Raw genomic sequence first — 16673 nt, 5'->3', positions numbered from 1 at the left:
AGAAGAAGGGGAAAACACCATCCTTATTGTTGGTAGGATCCCAGCACCTATGGGGTTGGGGAGTGAGGGTCAGTGTCTGCTTTCAACGTTTTTGACTAGGTCTCCTCTCCCCATCCCACCCAGAGGCTGGACTGCTGCCCAGACAGGGGAGGGTGAGAGTTGCTGAGGCCCAGGTGGGCTGCTGTGTCTAAAAGCCTGAGAAATGATGGGCAACAATCCTTGCTTGCTTGATCCAGCAGGTGGGAACAGGCTCTTGTTTTTTGGAAACAGACTTAATGAGAAACTAATAGCTCATGGAAAGATTACTCAGCTAGATAAAGTGGGAAATTATAAACCATATCAAGTAGTGTAAGAAGATAAGAATGCTTCCCAGGATACTTGTGTGTTTGAGTGAAAGGAAATCACCGAATGATTAAATCTCTCTCCAGAGAAAAGGGGGAGCTTTCTAAGAACTTGGTAATGTAGTAATTACATGTGTAAAGTAGTGCAGGCATGCTGTGTGTTAAGGTCTTTAAAAGATTATTATGCAATGCAGGTTTTTTTGAAGGATGTTACCAGTAGACGAACTACTGACCCGTTAGACTTTTTAATAGATATTCATATTTCTATAAATTGGTTAATTCAGTGGTTAAGAATAGTTAATACCCTAAAAGGTATGTTTCTAAAACCAATACTATAGAGCGAAAGGAAAAGATGATTCTACTCCTCTCTGCAATTACTTTATATGGAGGCTACTTCATTTCCTTACAAATTACCTTTATTAATGTGAAGGTAACCAGGCTATAGATCTAGGTCTATAGAATTTTTGGGGTGGTGTATACTGGGTTGTATATTTACAGTAAAGACTTCAGAGTAGCTAATCCTATTTTATATCGGTGGCATGGAGGTGCAACCCTTGACTAACCCTTCAGTAAAGTGGAAAGGAGAGCTATCAAAGCAACGTGATGCTTTGCCTTGCTGCAGAAACATTTTCTGGCACACTTGTAATGCATTTTGAAAGCTACAGGCTGGCAAACAGTCTCGTCTGTGATTAAATAGTAAATACCATATGGCCACTGAGGCCTGCTTTGAGAATCTCCTTCCACTCATGCATTTTAACTCACCTCTATGGAAATCTCCCAAAATAGGTCTGAGTGAAAGGAGTGACAGGAGAAGGTGAATCCAAACACCACCGCACTCGTACTGTTTGCTGGTGTGGTAGTTTATGCAACTTAAAGCAGCCCTGAGGCTGTTTTTCCTTGTGACAAAGATTTTCAGATCAGTTTTTAGCCCACACAAGAAATACTGTTGGTCAGGAATTCCCCTTAGAGTCCTTATTGACCTCTTCATTTCATACTCCCAATTGCTGCAGTAAACTGGCATATATGTGATTTCAGTGCTGGTGAAAGGTAGTCTGCTGACAGCTTTGGAGATCTGCTAAATGTACAGGCGGATGCAAGTATCAGAGGCCTCCTTGCAGGTCCAGCTCATTTCTCACCTGTGGGGTGGTGGCCTCCTGTGGGGCCAGGCTGCTGCAGATTCTCACTGAATCCTTGGCCTTGCTGGGGCTAGTAGCAAGTCCACTAATCAGTACCACTTGTAAAGGCTCACCCTGATATGTTATCAACTAGTCTGACTACCAGCTCCAGTGCAGCTAGTGGTGAGAAGGATCTGCTGTTGCTGCTGAGCTGTGTCCGTGCTTCATAGTGGAAGTTCTCACTGCCAACCCCCTGAAAGTTGGTCCACAGCAAGAGAACCAAGTAATTGAAGCAAAAATGCAAGAGGAAACTGAGTTCTTTGCAGCTCTCTGAAGAGACTCTAACTGAGAAGAGAAGCTCTACTACATATCCACAGCTGATGCAGCTTTGAAGCTGTCTTCAGGCTCTCTCTCAAGACTTGAAAGATGTAGGGGCAGCAATGCCAGAGAAGAGTTGGTGGGAGATATGCATGTGAAGTGTTTCAGCTAGGTGTCTGAAGTAAGGAAAGCATTTGAACTAGGAAGGGGAGAGGGGGAGGGGAATGTCGGAGTACTAAAATATGAAACAGACTGAGGTTGAAGAAGTCAATCCTTAAAATTGTTTTAAACGGCATTGCGGCTCTCTTCCTTTCCTTCTTCTAGGACAATGAAATACTCATTAGTCCAGCAGCACTAATTTTCTGGGATTTTTCCCCAAGTGGCTTTCAGTCTGGATTGGATTTGTTTTCCGTCCTAGTAGCATTCTTGGCAGCAACAAATAATGCACAGCACTGCTTTCAAAAGTGATACAGTTCCTGAAACCCACAGATTTCTGAATCCTGTGCTAGTACCTGTAAACACCAGACCTGCTTTAAGCATAAAAATATTTTGGATTTTTTTCACTGGATGTGGCTGTTGGGTTTGAGACCTGCACTCTGCTCTGATAGTGTAGGGGTCAGTCAGGCTTGCTGCTGTCTGAAGGGAAAGGTATGCAGATTTTAGATGTCCATCAGAGATGGTGAGAGAGCAGAAATTTGGAATAAAATAACTGGAACTTTGAATGGAGTAAGTCTAAAGGGTTTGAGGGATGGTGGGGGGAGAGAAGAAATTAAGTTTGACTTTGACTGTCATAATACTTTTATGGAGGTCTTAGGTGCAAGATGAAAAGACTTTAATGCTCAAGCAGTTCTCTTTTCTGTAGTCAATTTACTCTGTATTAAACAATATTCTTTCTTTGCATCCACATCATTTAACAGAGGTCAAGTAAAGAAAGAAGTGTAGAAATAATTGAAAAGCACTTCACCAAGGAATAATAAGTGAGATTTTTTTATTTTTTTATTTTTGCCCTGAAGCCAAGACAGAACTAAGTAATTATTTGTTAGAGCTTGGAATCAACGCATGGGCATTAAAGAAAGAAACTGCGTGTTTTCTTTTGAGTCTTCTACCTGCTATGCTTCCACTATCTCTAGGCAATAATGAAGAAAGTAGCAAAGTCACGTTCTCATTCTGTCATCCAGGCACGTGGCTGAAGACTGAATTTTGACAGCAGCTCACCACCCTTTGTGCCTGTTAGTCACAAGAATTTAAAAATGCAGCTGTTGCTTGTCTTTACCTGCTGATTATTATTGTTTGCCTCTGCCATTCATTGTGAGGCACCTGCCACTGGCAGCTTGGGGTGACTAAGGTAAAATGAGATGTAATTCTTGTTCTCTGCCAGAACAGGTAAGCATACATGCAGCAGGTATTTTTGTTGGGAAAAATACCTGTTTGCTGAAACATATTCTTTGTTTAGTGGTGTCTTTGTAAGGATTTCCCTCATCAGGAGAGAGAGGGAGAATACATAGACTATACATTTCTTTACAGGTGCTAGAGGAGTACTTAATGATTTAGATGAAATTGTGTGCAGAACCTTCTTCTGGTGTTGCTGAGTAGCAGCTGCTTAGCAAAGGCTAAAGCAAGAGAGTGCCATTCTTTCCCTTGTATTACCTTCCTTCTTCCTAGCAAGCTGTTGCTTCAGGGCTTTCTAGGGCAGAGGTTGTTGTATCTGGGTCACTGTTCAATAGCCATTGATGCACTGATCCTTTCTCAGCTTGTTCAAACTTTCTTAAATATGAGAATATGTTTAATAACCCATTTTAATGATTCTATAGAAATAATGCTGATTTGGACTGAAGCCCTATACTACTTAGAGCTAGAGGATAATCCCAGATGCCTTTAACAAAGTTACCTGCATGCTCAGCATTTGGGATATACTTAATTTGCTGAGTCAGAGGCACTGTATTGTTTTTATCCACCAAATCTGAAGTGAGTGAGGGATATGTTTGTAGCAACATGCTACCTCAAGTGCTACCCAAAGGGATGTCTTCAAGAAAAGCACTTAATGCTGTGTACTTGCGCTTGTGTGTTCCCAGATGTATAAGCTGAATCTTGCTTAGACTTCATGTTCTTAAACGTTTCAAGTACTTACCTCCAGCAGCTGTATCTTTGACTCAGCTCTGTCCAGGACTCCTCAATGCATTTCTTTAGAAGTATTGCATGGGGGAGAATCTGGCCTTGTCTTTCTCTTCACTTTGTCCAAATCAATTTTCAGTGATGTGTAAGGGGGAAAAAATATTCCTACCTCTCATCAACTACCTATGACTTCCTCTGAGAGTCTGTTTTGCATTCTAATGGGTTTCTTACTGCAGCTCAGCAACTCCCTTTTCTTGCTACCCTACATTCTGTGATCTTATTCTGATCCTATACTTCTGATCCTATGCCTCTGAACTTTTCTCCAGGCTCTCCCTACCTTTTACAATGGTACCCTGGGCCCCAGGCAAAGTGACTCTTTATGTACACGGCATATCTTGTATCTAGTTAATAAGTTACTGGAGCCCATCTATGTCCAAGAAGTATACTAAGAAATAGATATTTGAGGCTGGGGTGGGGAGGAGTGGGGAAGCCCTTGAATGGCAAACAATGCATAGACTAAGGAAGAACAGACTGCCGGCTGCTCACACTGAAAAGTTTTTGCCTTGATTTTATACTAGTAGGAATGGGGCTTAGGGAAGGTTGTTGATGAGTCATTTTCTTTTGGAGAAAAAATCCCCCTTGCCAATGTGTGTACACTTAATTTAATGCTTAGGACCTCTGAATTTTTGCTCTGCCTTGCCTTGTGGGCTTCTCTGGGGCAGAGGCATTTGAGCTAGGGCTGAGCAATGCAGCTTAGACACCAGAAGCTTGTGAGCTGTGTCCCCAGGTGCTCTGGCTGTGCTGGCTAAGTCCATGGTGTGTTCCCCCTATATAACCATGAAAGCCATAACCACTTCCAGGTGAGATGTTCTGCATGTTAGCACTGTGGGTAGCAAGGTAGAACCAGATATCTTAGAGTGGCTTAGGGCCCTCTGCCCACTACTGCATTACACAGCGTATGTGTGCCTATATGGGGCTGATCCTCATGGGGAATATTTTCTTTATGCTGGCAGGGGGTCAAAAATACTGTGTAAGCAGAACTGTATATTTAGTTGTGGGTCTCCTGCAGCTAGATAGAAAATAGTTGCTTATGTGATATATAATCTCGTGTACAAGAAAAGGTGTTTTATTGTTTTTAAACTACTTTTTTGACCAGATCTAAGGGGAGATTGCTCTGTTTCTGACCCTGGTCACACTGTCCTAACACACCCCATATGTGATCTGTTATGCTTAGTTCCCTGCCTTTACCGAGTGTTTCTGTACCAGTGGTTCCTGGACTTGAGGTCCAAATACAGAGTTATATGAAACAGATCTGATATAAAGGAACTGTTAGGTGAATAGCAGAGTCACACAAATTCCTGCAGCATAGCTAACATGCAGTCAGCATGAGTAATGTTAATAACATGAAGAAAGATACAGCACTGAGACCTCAGCTGTTAAAAGCTGTGTTCCTAATGAGAACATGCGAGCGACAGGCTGGTTAGCTGCTGGTGCCTGCTCTCTCTGAAACCTCTCTTTGTGCTTGGCCCCTTGTTCAGAGCTCATGAGTCACTTCCCTTCTTCCCTGAAGAGAAGCTCTTCAGAAAATAGCATATTAGGATGCTGTGTTTATTGACTTTAAGGGACTTTCAGAACAGAATTGTTCTACGTACCAGCAGGGATGTTTTTCCCTAACTGCTGACTCCATAGATTCTCCATGGGTGTTGAAAGTCAAACCGTTTTTCCTCTGATTTAGGCTTTGTCAAGGATTCAGAGCTGTCAGGCCCAGCTTCACTTCTGGGGATGCTGTGAATGCCTCTACAGTACATGTATTGCTCCCCATTCCACTGAGCCCCTCTCTACTGTGGTGCCAAGTACCACAGTATTCCTGAAATCAGTTAACCAGCCCTTCAAGTAACTTACCATGAGTTAAGGATGGCTGAGTATTTTTGGGGACATGGGGAAGGTTCCCAGGGTGTGAGCTCTTCAGTCTATAAACCCTTAGTAAGGGTCACTCTTCGAAGTGCTTGATGTTCTCTGCATATCGTCAGTTGTGGAGTTGTGTTGCTTCCATAGCAGCAAGCTAATGTTGTCAACATGAAATTGGCTTTGCTTTAGGAACAAGTGGAGTAGGAACAACTGTGGTGTCTCTAACCCAAGACTGGGTCAGCAGCTCTGCCATTTCTTTCCAGCTCCTATGCTGTAATGGGACTGGATTGAAACATAGTATAGTGGTCTTGGCTATAGCTTGTAGCTCAGCCACAGGTCTTACTACAGATTAGTACTTTGTATAGCAATCTGTCTTACTTCCTTTATGCTTGTTTCAAACAGTGCCTGACAGTGCTCAGGAGCTTTTCATGTAATAACCACCAAGAGACTATTGAAAACATCCCCCTGTGTGTGGGGAAAATGGAGAATCTGAGAGTGTGTTTCCCTGGGAAAAGATCATTTATATGTGCTTTCCAGTAGTCCCTGCAGCTAAATAGCTTCTTGGTCTGATTCACCAGTATATTAAAGCTGTTCTTAAGCACTCTGGAAGTTCAAAATAGCTTTACAGAGGTACAAGTAATCACTAGAGGGTATCTCCTAGAATTGGAAGATCTTTATTCTGGTAAGGGTACTATTGTAACTCTCATACCATTCACTTTTTTAGACTGTCATCAGGGATGCACCCAGTGAAAGCTGTAGCATTAGCATCTGCTTCTTGGGTTTTTTAGCACCTTCAGGGATGTTTGGGGCCTGTCAGTTGCCCTAACTACTAATGGGGACCAAAATAGAGCTCAGCTAGATTCTGTAATCGAAAGCCTTACATAAATAGAGCTCATGTCTTGATTGGTCTTCTATTGAATGTTCCTTGGCTGATATAAAGAATTGGGACATTTTCTCAAGTGGAATCTGTGGGATCCCATTTTAAATTATAATAAGTAACAACTGGGGATCACCTCGGGTTTGAAAGAATTAGCCTTCTCAGTCCTCAAGTTGTGTGTATATATTAAGTTTGATAATGTGTGCTAAGTCTGAGTGCAACTCTGGTGAATAGGATTAAATTTGACTTGCAGGATTGAGAAAAGTCAGTAATATATGAAAACAAACAAACAACAAGAACAACAACAACAAAAACCCGATGCATTCTAGCTTGCTTTTGCTCTGTTTTTAAACTTCTGCTTTTAGCTATATATTTTTTTTTAGTGGATTGTTTTGTTACTGTTAGTGACGTTCCTCACATACAAAGGGTTTACATCACACAGTGCAGCCAAAGGTAACACAATAACAGGTCATGGCATGGCTGAGGCAGTTAAAATGTAGGGGGACTAGAGTCTAACATCAATGGCACTGTGCATCTTGTAAACGATTCCCCCACTGGAGGAATAATATATTTTTTTTAAGCAGTAGTGTAAGACTGTCCTGTTGTTATAAATTAGCATTTTTGTCCTAGATGGCAAAAAATACCACAATAAATTCAGGATACTAACATTTTAGACACTAATAAACAGTCTTCTGAATCAGTCAGTAACAGCATTCTTCTGCTCATATAAAGTTCAGTAAATGACGTCTTTTAGACAGAAAGAATCTTAAATTTTGACCAGGATGCATGACTTGAAAAGACTTTAGTAAATTAAAATCAGTGAGAAATGATATTTTATTTTTCATGGAGAGAAAATTGTTCTGTAGATGCCTTTTTTTAAAATATCTTAACTTTAAGCTTTGCAATACTTGATTGGATGCAACACTGAAGAATAGTCATACTTTTCCCTGTATTTTTGAATCAAAGGATGAAGGTGGTGTGCAAGCACTGTAGTTGCCGTGGCCAACCTCTCCGAGAGAGTTAACAATGTTCCTGCTGTTCAAATGGCTAAACCAAGGCATAGCCTATTGCATGCTCTAGTGATCCTATGGTGCTGCTGGCACATGCAGCCTGGAGTGGCTTGAACTGACAAGGACAGTGGGTGTGAGGGCTTCAAGTCAGGCTGTTCACTCACTGCTGTAATCTCCAGGCCTCTTATGCTCCCTCTAAAGTATACTGCATTTGATTTGAAGTCAGCCCTGTTGATATTTTTTGTGTGCACACTTTAGGGTCCTGACAAATGCTGCTCTGACTAGATCCTAAATCCCTTACTATTCTTTAATTCATTAAGTGCTTGTGTATTGTTTTAATACAAGTCTAGGTCTTACTGGGATCAACAGCTCATTGGTAGTGGACATTTCCAGTGTACTTGCTGTTCATATGAAGACTGCATATTTTTTGTCCTTCTGGAGGCTCTGGTCCTAATTTCAGTTATTTATTTCCTGTCACAAAATGGGAAGTGAGAGCTGAGAGGACAAAATGTGGTGTCAAGCTGACTTTTCTCCCTGTATCTGGAGACAGTCATGATCCTGGATGGTTTGTAGCATATCAAAGAGTACTTTCAAAGCTGATTACTCTTCCTTCTGTGCCTGTGGGTCTTTGGAAGTAAATCACTATGTTATATATTGAGCTATAGTGCTCTGCTTGTCCCCTTGGCACCCTTTTTCCACATCATCTGTTTTCTTGTGGGTAGAAAGGAGCAAAAAATTTTGTTGGGATTATAGATTAGTTGAGAATTGGGCCTGGTATTATCCATACCTCCAGAAGAGGTACCTTCTTCTAGAGAGAAGCTGGACATAATTTGATCCTGAATGCTTTTGGAGCTGTTGGACTGATGTTCCTCAAGCATTTAAAAGGTGCTGTGGCTCTAGCACTGTGGTGGCACACCTGTTTTCCATACCCTATTTTCCATACAATGTTTTTTCTCCTACAGATTGGAGCAAAACCTAAGTTTTTGGAGTTCACAATGGCACTTCCGATTGTCTGAAACTTCAGATCTGAGAACTTAAATTTGAAGAATTAAACACCTGAAGTTTACTGCCGCCTGGCTTTGTCAGCTGATGCTTTGATTTTTGAAGTCAAATGTTTTCATATGAAGACAAAACCAACACTTGTACTTTTATTGACAACACTAACACTCAGTCCACTATTTCTTGGGACAGTGTCCAACTAGAGTAAGCAACACGGTGACAAAACTGCTATAGCCAGGCAGCTATGTTGTCATAAAACAAGCTAATGGATAGTGTTCATCTTATTTCTCTCCTGCTGAAATGATTTCAAAACCTAATCAAACTATGGAATATTGTAAAATGAACTGAGGAGGGTTAGGGAAACTAGAGACTTAACAAGAAAGTTTTTATTCTGGATAAAGTTTGACAGTGGGGCAGCTGAAATTGCTAAAACTTTTTGAATGTGTTCTCTGAATTCTTGAATCCATCTTGAGTGCCTGCACCTTGTGCCAACAGGATGATATCCTGCACATCACTGATCAAGGAAGGGCTTTGCAGGTCCTGCTTCCTTTCAGGTAGAGCTTCAAGACCTCCCAATCAGTTGTGTTCCTGTCACTTTAGGCTCATTCATTACCCGAGATATAAGACACTCAACATAATAGTTGAGCATGCTAGCAGAAATGCAAACAAGGTTTGAAATTCAAGGCAGGGGAGAGGTCCAGTACAGTATCTCAGCTTCTGAGCTGTGAGCTAAACTCAGGTTTTTAAGGTCTGGATGTTTTATAAATCTAAAAGTAGCATAGACGTTTGTTCAGACTTCAAGGTTTCTGGGGTGTAATGCCTAACCAATTAAGAGCAATAGGTAAAGGCTGGCCTACTGTGCTTCCTTAGTATACTGTTCTTAAGTCCAAAATAGACTTTATTCAAATTGTGTAATGATGACTGATTTAAAACAAACAAAAAAACTAAAATACATTAAAGCAGCATATTACTGAAATATCATTTTTCTTATATACCTACATAAGTTAGCAATACTGAATTGAGCAAATTTTTTAATGTATAGAGTGGTGTATTGGCTATCATGGTTTTGGTTAGTCCTATTCGTGCTTTTTCCAAATTGTTTATGTAGCCATACACTTATAGCTGGAAAAAAAGCCTTACAATTAATCCTTACAGTCTCAAATATGGGTAGCAGACAACTATCCCAGGCCATTCCCCAGCAGTACTGCTGACTTGAACTGAAAATTGAATTCTGCTTGGGTTCCCATTTACCTCTGAAGGATTTGTTGTGGACTGTTTCTCTTTCACCTGGCACTTACTTTTTCAGTCGACCTCTGCATCCATTCCTTGGATGGCTTTTGTACTTATGCTCCATATCAGCTCAGGGATTTGTTTCATATCTTGCTTATTTTATTCTATTTTAAGGACAACATCAAAGAAAATGGAAGCAAAAATAGCTGATGAGAATAACTCCTTGAGACTTGCAGATGTAGTTACTCTTTGTATACAGAGGAAAATGAAACCCATCATAATTGATACTCATTGTTGCTTTACTAATTGTACAGCTCACTAATCAGTTTAAATCTTGTGTTTATGGGAAAACATTGAAAGAAATGAAATGAAAATAAATGTTACATGGGTAAAAGCCTTACTTATTATAAATGGAATAGTATTAATGCTGTGTGGTTAAAAGATCTTTTAGGAGAATCAAATTGGTGGAAGAACGCATTTCTGGTTAAATGCTCTACAGTGTTAAGGTAAATCCAAACAAATATGCATGCTCATGTATTACTCCCTAAATGCTTCCCAGGCTTGTTCTTAATGAGTATTTTGTCTCCCACAGTCATTGCTAATACAGAGAAATTTGGAACTGCTACTTCTCTCCCATCATGCTGTGTGTTTGGAATTTGCCAGCTGAGGTGTAGTTCATCATATAATCAATGATGGTGTTTTATTTCCACTTTGATAATTATACAGCTTACATTGCTTGACAAGTCCCTCACATATGTATATATGTTTGTTATTTATTGCAGTTTCAGAAGCTACAAATGAGATTACATGCTGACCAAGTCATGCTGGAACAAGTACAATGGGAGAACCAGTGCCTGAATCAGCAAATTACTAGTCTCACAGCTGCGTTTATGGCAGTGCGGAAAATGGTGAGATCAATATAAGAATAATAGGCTGTCTGAATTTTTGAGGCTTGGAAGCAGGTTAAAGCACCGTTTGATTTTATACAGTTGAGGTGTTGTATGGGCATGTTTTCTTCTGCATGCTTCAGAACATAATTCATTGTGTGACTAACATAATGTTATTTACTTGAATGCATTATGAAAAGAGCCTGGTATTCGTACATATTTCTGGAAAGCTTCCAAATGCAATATTGCCATAACTGTCATGTAGTGCTATACCTAGAATAATTCAGAGGAAAGTTGGAAATGTAATGTGGAGTGGGTTTTTCCCTCCTAAACCCTCGTAAAAGATGTTGAAGCCTGATATGGCTTCATCCTTGAGGAGAGAGATTTTTACACAGTTTAAAATAGGGGGAGGCACTTGATGTTTTCATGGCTGGAAGAGAGGAAAGGCTTTTGCTGTAGGCAATAAGATAGCTTCTGCTATTTATGACTATTGTGATAAACTGCATTCTGGCAGATTTGACATAGGAACTTTGTATTACATTTGTTTGGTACCACATAAGCCTATGTGTAGCTAAATTTTCAGTAAGTGCTTTTGGGTGAGAATAACTTTTCTTATCTCTTGACATAAATATGAACTACAAAATGATCTGATTATGTTGCATTAAGGGACAGCAGTTCTTCCTCTTCCATCTCCAGAAGATGTGACTGTTCTCAGTCAGGTTACTGCATGGGTAGAGTATTTTCAGAATGAATTCCTTTAACAATAGAATAGTAATAAGGATGAAATGTCATCCTGGAAAAGAAATACAGCTCTAAGGTTAGGCTTATGAAATGGGGAGTAGAGGAGGAAGCAGTGTCATTCCCTCTTTTATCCAAGAGATCTGCAGCATTCACCTAGCATGTTTGGATGAAGTCACCTTACCTCTTGGTGGAGGAATATTAACTCCCATTCCCAAGAGTGTGCCAAACTGCTGTTGGGCCTTTTGGGATGAGCTGTTCTATGCTATTTGCTTAAAATGCAGGTGCCCAGATTTTTCTGGGTGAGGACACAGAGCAAGAGATTTCGGATTCTGTTTTGCTTTGTCTCTGGACAGTGCTTTTATTTTTTTGTGTATAGTGGAATAGATGAAGGCTGTTCTTCATCTGCTTGGTGATCTAGACTCTTGAAACTCCTGCAGCTTGTTTGGCTTGAGTCAAATGCCTGTTAACTCCAAAAACAAATGGCTGTATTCTCAAGGCTTTTCAGAAGTTATGCTTGCATGTTGTGATGGAAGGTGTAGGTGCCACTAGGAAATCTGACTGCACATGATGAAGTACAGCTGAACTTGGTTACGCCATAGCTCTTTCAAAGCTGCATTCTTCTACCAGGAACTGGAACACTGGACTCTGCTACTACTACTGCTACTTTTTCTCTTGTGTTTTCTTGTCTAAGGCATGGCATAATGCCTAACTCCTGAAATGCCTGTTGGCCAAGTGTTAACTGCTAGAGGGGAGTCAACTTTGGTCAGGCATCTAACTGAAGGCTGGTGCTTAATTCTGAATTGAATTTGCTTGCCAAAAAGTTAAGAACCAAGTATTTTTTTTAGGTGGTTGTTCATCCTTGCTGTGTAATCAATGCAGTGGGATTAATCTCTCCTACTTTAAGCTGCCTAGAGCTCTGTCCCCTCACTAGTCATTTGAAGGGTAGATATGGCAAATCATTTCAAGGGTACTATCCATAATACAAGAGGAATCATTCTCTGAATGGACTTCCCTCCTAACTGCACAGGATACTTTTATGACTGGGTTGGAGTGAGGGGGTTCAAGTTAAGTGAGGAGACAAATATTTTGTCTTCTGAGCCCAGTAAGGATAGCTTCCAGAGGTGGTAGTGAAGGATCTTTTCCTCCTACTTAGCCAGCTATCTTGGATACTTAAAGCTAGGTTGCACAAAAATGCCTTTTTGCTTAACAGTGGATTAAAATACTTTAAAGATGCCTTTTATCTTGGTCTGGACAAGATCAAAGACATACTGAAATTACATTAGTGTCTGTGAAACAAGTGAAGTGCTGTTTGTCTCTTTAGAAGTAATAATGCAACTGGAAGCTTTTGATTTTATTGTACTGAAGCTTTCTCCCTTTGCTATTTGTAAAGTTATACTCAAGGTATTGAATCCAAGATGAATATTGCCATGCTGCACACACTGGATTTCTGTAGGTTAAGTAGAAACAACAACAACAACAAAAAGGTATTCTTTAAATGTGTCTATTTTAAACCAAGCTACATCTGGAAAACTTTAACAATGTAATCCTATAAATGAGAAGATTCCAGAAGTCCTTTTGCCAAACATTTTGCAACTATTTGTTAATAAATAAAAACTCTCTCTTGAAATATTTTAAGTATTTCTAGCACTGCTTTGAAAAAAAGTGATATTCTGGGCCTAAATATGAAGTTTGCTAAATGAATTGTTTTGTAATCTATTTGTTTCCAAGTATGGTCATGCAGCATTGTCAGCAACTGCACCTCCAGCTTGTGCTCATGGTTTGTTAGAAGCTGTGTCCAGATGTCCATCAAGTCTACTGTTCTATGCTTGTTGCACAGCCAAGAAGTGAGACTTCTTATATTATGTTTGGCTTTTGCTGATAAAATATTTAGATGTTCCAGGCAGGGGAGACCAGAGTGCAGGAGAACAAGCTGAGCTCCCTCCAGGACGCTGCTGAGGCATTTGTGTCCTTCCTGAGTTTCTGGTGGCAATTGCAAGCAATGGAAGACAGATATCTGGGCTGCTCTGCTGAGGCAACATAGTAGTTTTTGAAAAAATTGATTTGCTTATCAAAGGTTGATGCAGAGGCTATTGGAAAAAACATGAAGGAAAAGTAGTAACTTCTACTAGTTTTCTCTGTAGTGCCTGCTTTAAAGGAATCAACTATTAAAGGAACCACTGTCAGGAGCACTTGCAAATTAATGTTCATAGTACGTTTTAAGGTTTTAAGATAGCTTTGCTCATTCTCTGCTACAGAATCCCTTCTCCCACACATTTCTCCTGTAGGTTGAACGGTACTCAATTTGGGACCTGGTCAATGCTTGATGCAGAAGGACAATCTTTTGCTTGCTGTGTACTGATGTACTCCTCACCTCTTCTGTGAGGTCTGTCCCTAGCCTCTGTGTCACAGAACCCAGACCTGCACAGGCAGCCTGAGGCAAGAGGGAGAGCTATTCCCCTGTGCTGAAGCTGCCTGTATATGTTGCTCACACTGAAGTATGTAAACTGTCCTTCCTTTCCAGCTTTGGTTGCTGAAATGCAATGTACCAGACACAGAACCTTTTTATCTTGCCATAGCCTGTGACGATAAGTCTGTGGCTTAGGTGCAGCTGTCTTAAGCAATGTTTGCACTACTGTGGAACAAGTCTTTTGCCAGGCTGTGCAATGCCTACATAGAATAGATGCAGAAGCAGTTGTATGCAGAAGGAAAATAAGACCTCCTTGTCAAAGATCTCAAACTTTAGCCCTTATAAGAAATTCCACAGTAAATGTGGTATTAACAAAAACATCTCTTCCAACTGAAGGTTTATTGTAAGAGAGTGGCAACCTTCCTTTTACCTCTTCAGAGAAATTGGAGAACCCTGTTCTTGCCGTGCAAGTCTGCAAATCTCTCTTTCCTGGGAAATAAGCAGCAAGGTGAGGAGTCAGGTACTGAGAAATCCATCTTGGCCTTGATCCTGCCCCTATGGGGATTAATGAGTTCTGGTTTATAACCACAAGGAACAGCTCCCTGGTGTATGTTTATGAATGCTGAAACATGAGTGTTTGCAAACAGCTGTAAGAAGGTCTCCACAGTTTGTGTGGAGAAGAGCTTCAGGGGTGCTGACTCAGATGATAATGTCTGAAGCAAAATAAATTAGAGTTGTAGCAAGTTTGATAAACTCTTAAGAAGTTTTCTGATAGAGGGGCTTTAGTGAAATAGTGTTGTGAAGAATTAACTCATAAAAGATGAATGTAGGATTTGTACAGGTACTCTCAAAGGTTAAATATTATTATTCTTTTGATTGCATCTTAACATGTAAGTCAGTGTATAGTCTAACACTGTGGTTCAGAGTATTTTAAAATGTTTTAAATTGAAAAGTAAAAGATGACTAAAATATATGTGAGTTTATTTTATTAAATTTACTGACTCAGTTAAATATATTTCACTTTAAGGAAGTATTTAAAGCAGCATTACCCAAACAACCTAGCAATGTGTTAAATCAAAGGGAAGTACACTTTAAGTCCACACATCAGAAGTTAAATTACTTTGAGCTTTGAAGAATATTCTCATGCAGGTGAAAGACTGTACTAGGTTAGGACACTGTGCAGTGCATGGCAAAATAACTTGTATTGGCAAAGGTGTTGGTGTGTTCTGATGTCAGTGAATGTGATGTCACAGTATGCTACATCACTTGGGACAGTTTTCTGCTGAAAACATTGTGTAGACATCACAGAAAATCAGTTACTGCATACACATTGACTTATGGCAAGAGAACCCTTTAAGTCTTCAGCTGGATTTGTCCCTTCCTCAAAGTGGTGCCTCTGGAAAAATTGATATGGTAAGAACTTTATACAATCCTGGCAAAAGCGTAAGATTTTCTAAAGCTGCATACAGTCTGCATAGGTTTAAGTATTGAAATAATCACCAGCATGTTGTAGATGAAGACTTTTCTGAAGTTCCTTTCCCTCATTTAGGGAATGAGCATGAAACTTCAGTAAGACTCCTTGTAAGATTTTGTCTTGCTGAAGTCCAGGAAACACATACAGTCTTTCTCAGAGTATTCTGTTTCTGTGCTCAGCCAGAGCAGGATGGACAATTTGGGTCAAGTGAGTTCAACTCCCTTCCCTCTTTTTAAAGGTTTAAATCCAAGTTGGTTTTGGAGTGGAGCTTTGTTTCTGTTGTGATTGAGCTATTTTACCTTTACTAAAGGCTAATCTAGTATAGGTACTGCTGTTGAAAACGTGTGTATTTGAGGTATTTAAAGACTTATTTGCATTTAAACTTATGTTTTGAGGTCTGAAGCTGAAGAGCCCCTAAGACCATCATAAACTTTCTTTTGAGATAGTGAAGCTTGGTGGATTTTTTTTCACTGCAGTTTTAATGTTATCTATTACGCCTGGTGTAGGTGTGTGAAGAGATGAACGTGTCTCCGTGTTCCTCAGTTAGGGCTAAATTTAGTGGGAGGTAAAACAGCCACAAACATTTCGTGCTCTGACACAGCTTTATCAAACAGTAGCTCCTTACATACATATGAATATTCAGTAATGACGTGCATTATCTTTGCAAGCTTTCCTTCTACTGTTCTTCTGTAGCATATGTTTCTGGGTATGTATTTGTATGTTCTTGTAAAGCATATGCCTGTTTTGTGAGGCAACAGACTGGTTCTGCAATTCTTCCCAGCCCCTGAGAGGCTCTGCCTATGGCACATTCAGCCCCCAGGGTTGCACTTCAGGTGAATAGACCTGATAGTACAAGGAGGAGGCTGCAGGAGCAAGGCCTGGTCCTTGGCATTAATGGGGTTCAAGGCAGTAGATAACAAAAGCAGTAACACTCCTTAAGAAGCTACTTTCTAAGGGAACTCGAGGTTTTCTCAAGGGAGAGAACTGAATGGCTGAATAAATCCCTTTCTGCTTTGAGGACATACCTGGAGACCTCAGTCAGTCAAGCTGCTCCTGACTGGTTAAGTCAACATGAGGTTGGTTTGCGAGCAGTGAGACTTGGTGTAATGTATAGACCAGCCATCTGGCAATGAGACTGCAGTTCTGGCAAGTGTTTCTTTGTGATGTTAGCTTAGATGCAATTAAATAAGAGGTGATTTGCAAATGTTGTGTTCAATTTAGTACACTAATAGAGCTGTCACCAGTTTGAGCTTC

General features: G+C 40.3%; 1 protein-coding gene across 3 annotated transcripts in view; it reads left to right on the top strand.

Moving 5' to 3' along the window:
* Positions 1-16673, top strand: part of LMNTD1 (lamin tail domain containing 1) — a 209421-nt gene that overhangs the window by 38819 nt on the left and 153929 nt on the right. For 2 of the 3 annotated variants that reach the window (XM_068655893.1, XM_068655845.1), the window contains exon 3: positions 10693-10818. In XM_068655893.1, the coding sequence (XP_068511994.1) occupies positions 10708-10818 (111 nt within the window). In that variant the 5' untranslated portion in view covers positions 10693-10707. Of the gene's footprint in view, positions 1-1522; positions 1956-10692; positions 10819-16673 lie in introns of those variants that run through there. The other variant, XM_068655856.1, reaches the window with a different exon arrangement.

The sequence above is a fragment of the Anas acuta genome, chromosome 1 (assembly GCF_963932015.1).
Source record: "Anas acuta chromosome 1, bAnaAcu1.1, whole genome shotgun sequence".
Taxonomy (NCBI): Eukaryota; Metazoa; Chordata; class Aves; order Anseriformes; family Anatidae; genus Anas; species Anas acuta.
The sequence above is the reverse complement of the archived record's forward strand: the minus strand, read 5'-3'. Positions and strand labels throughout refer to the sequence as shown.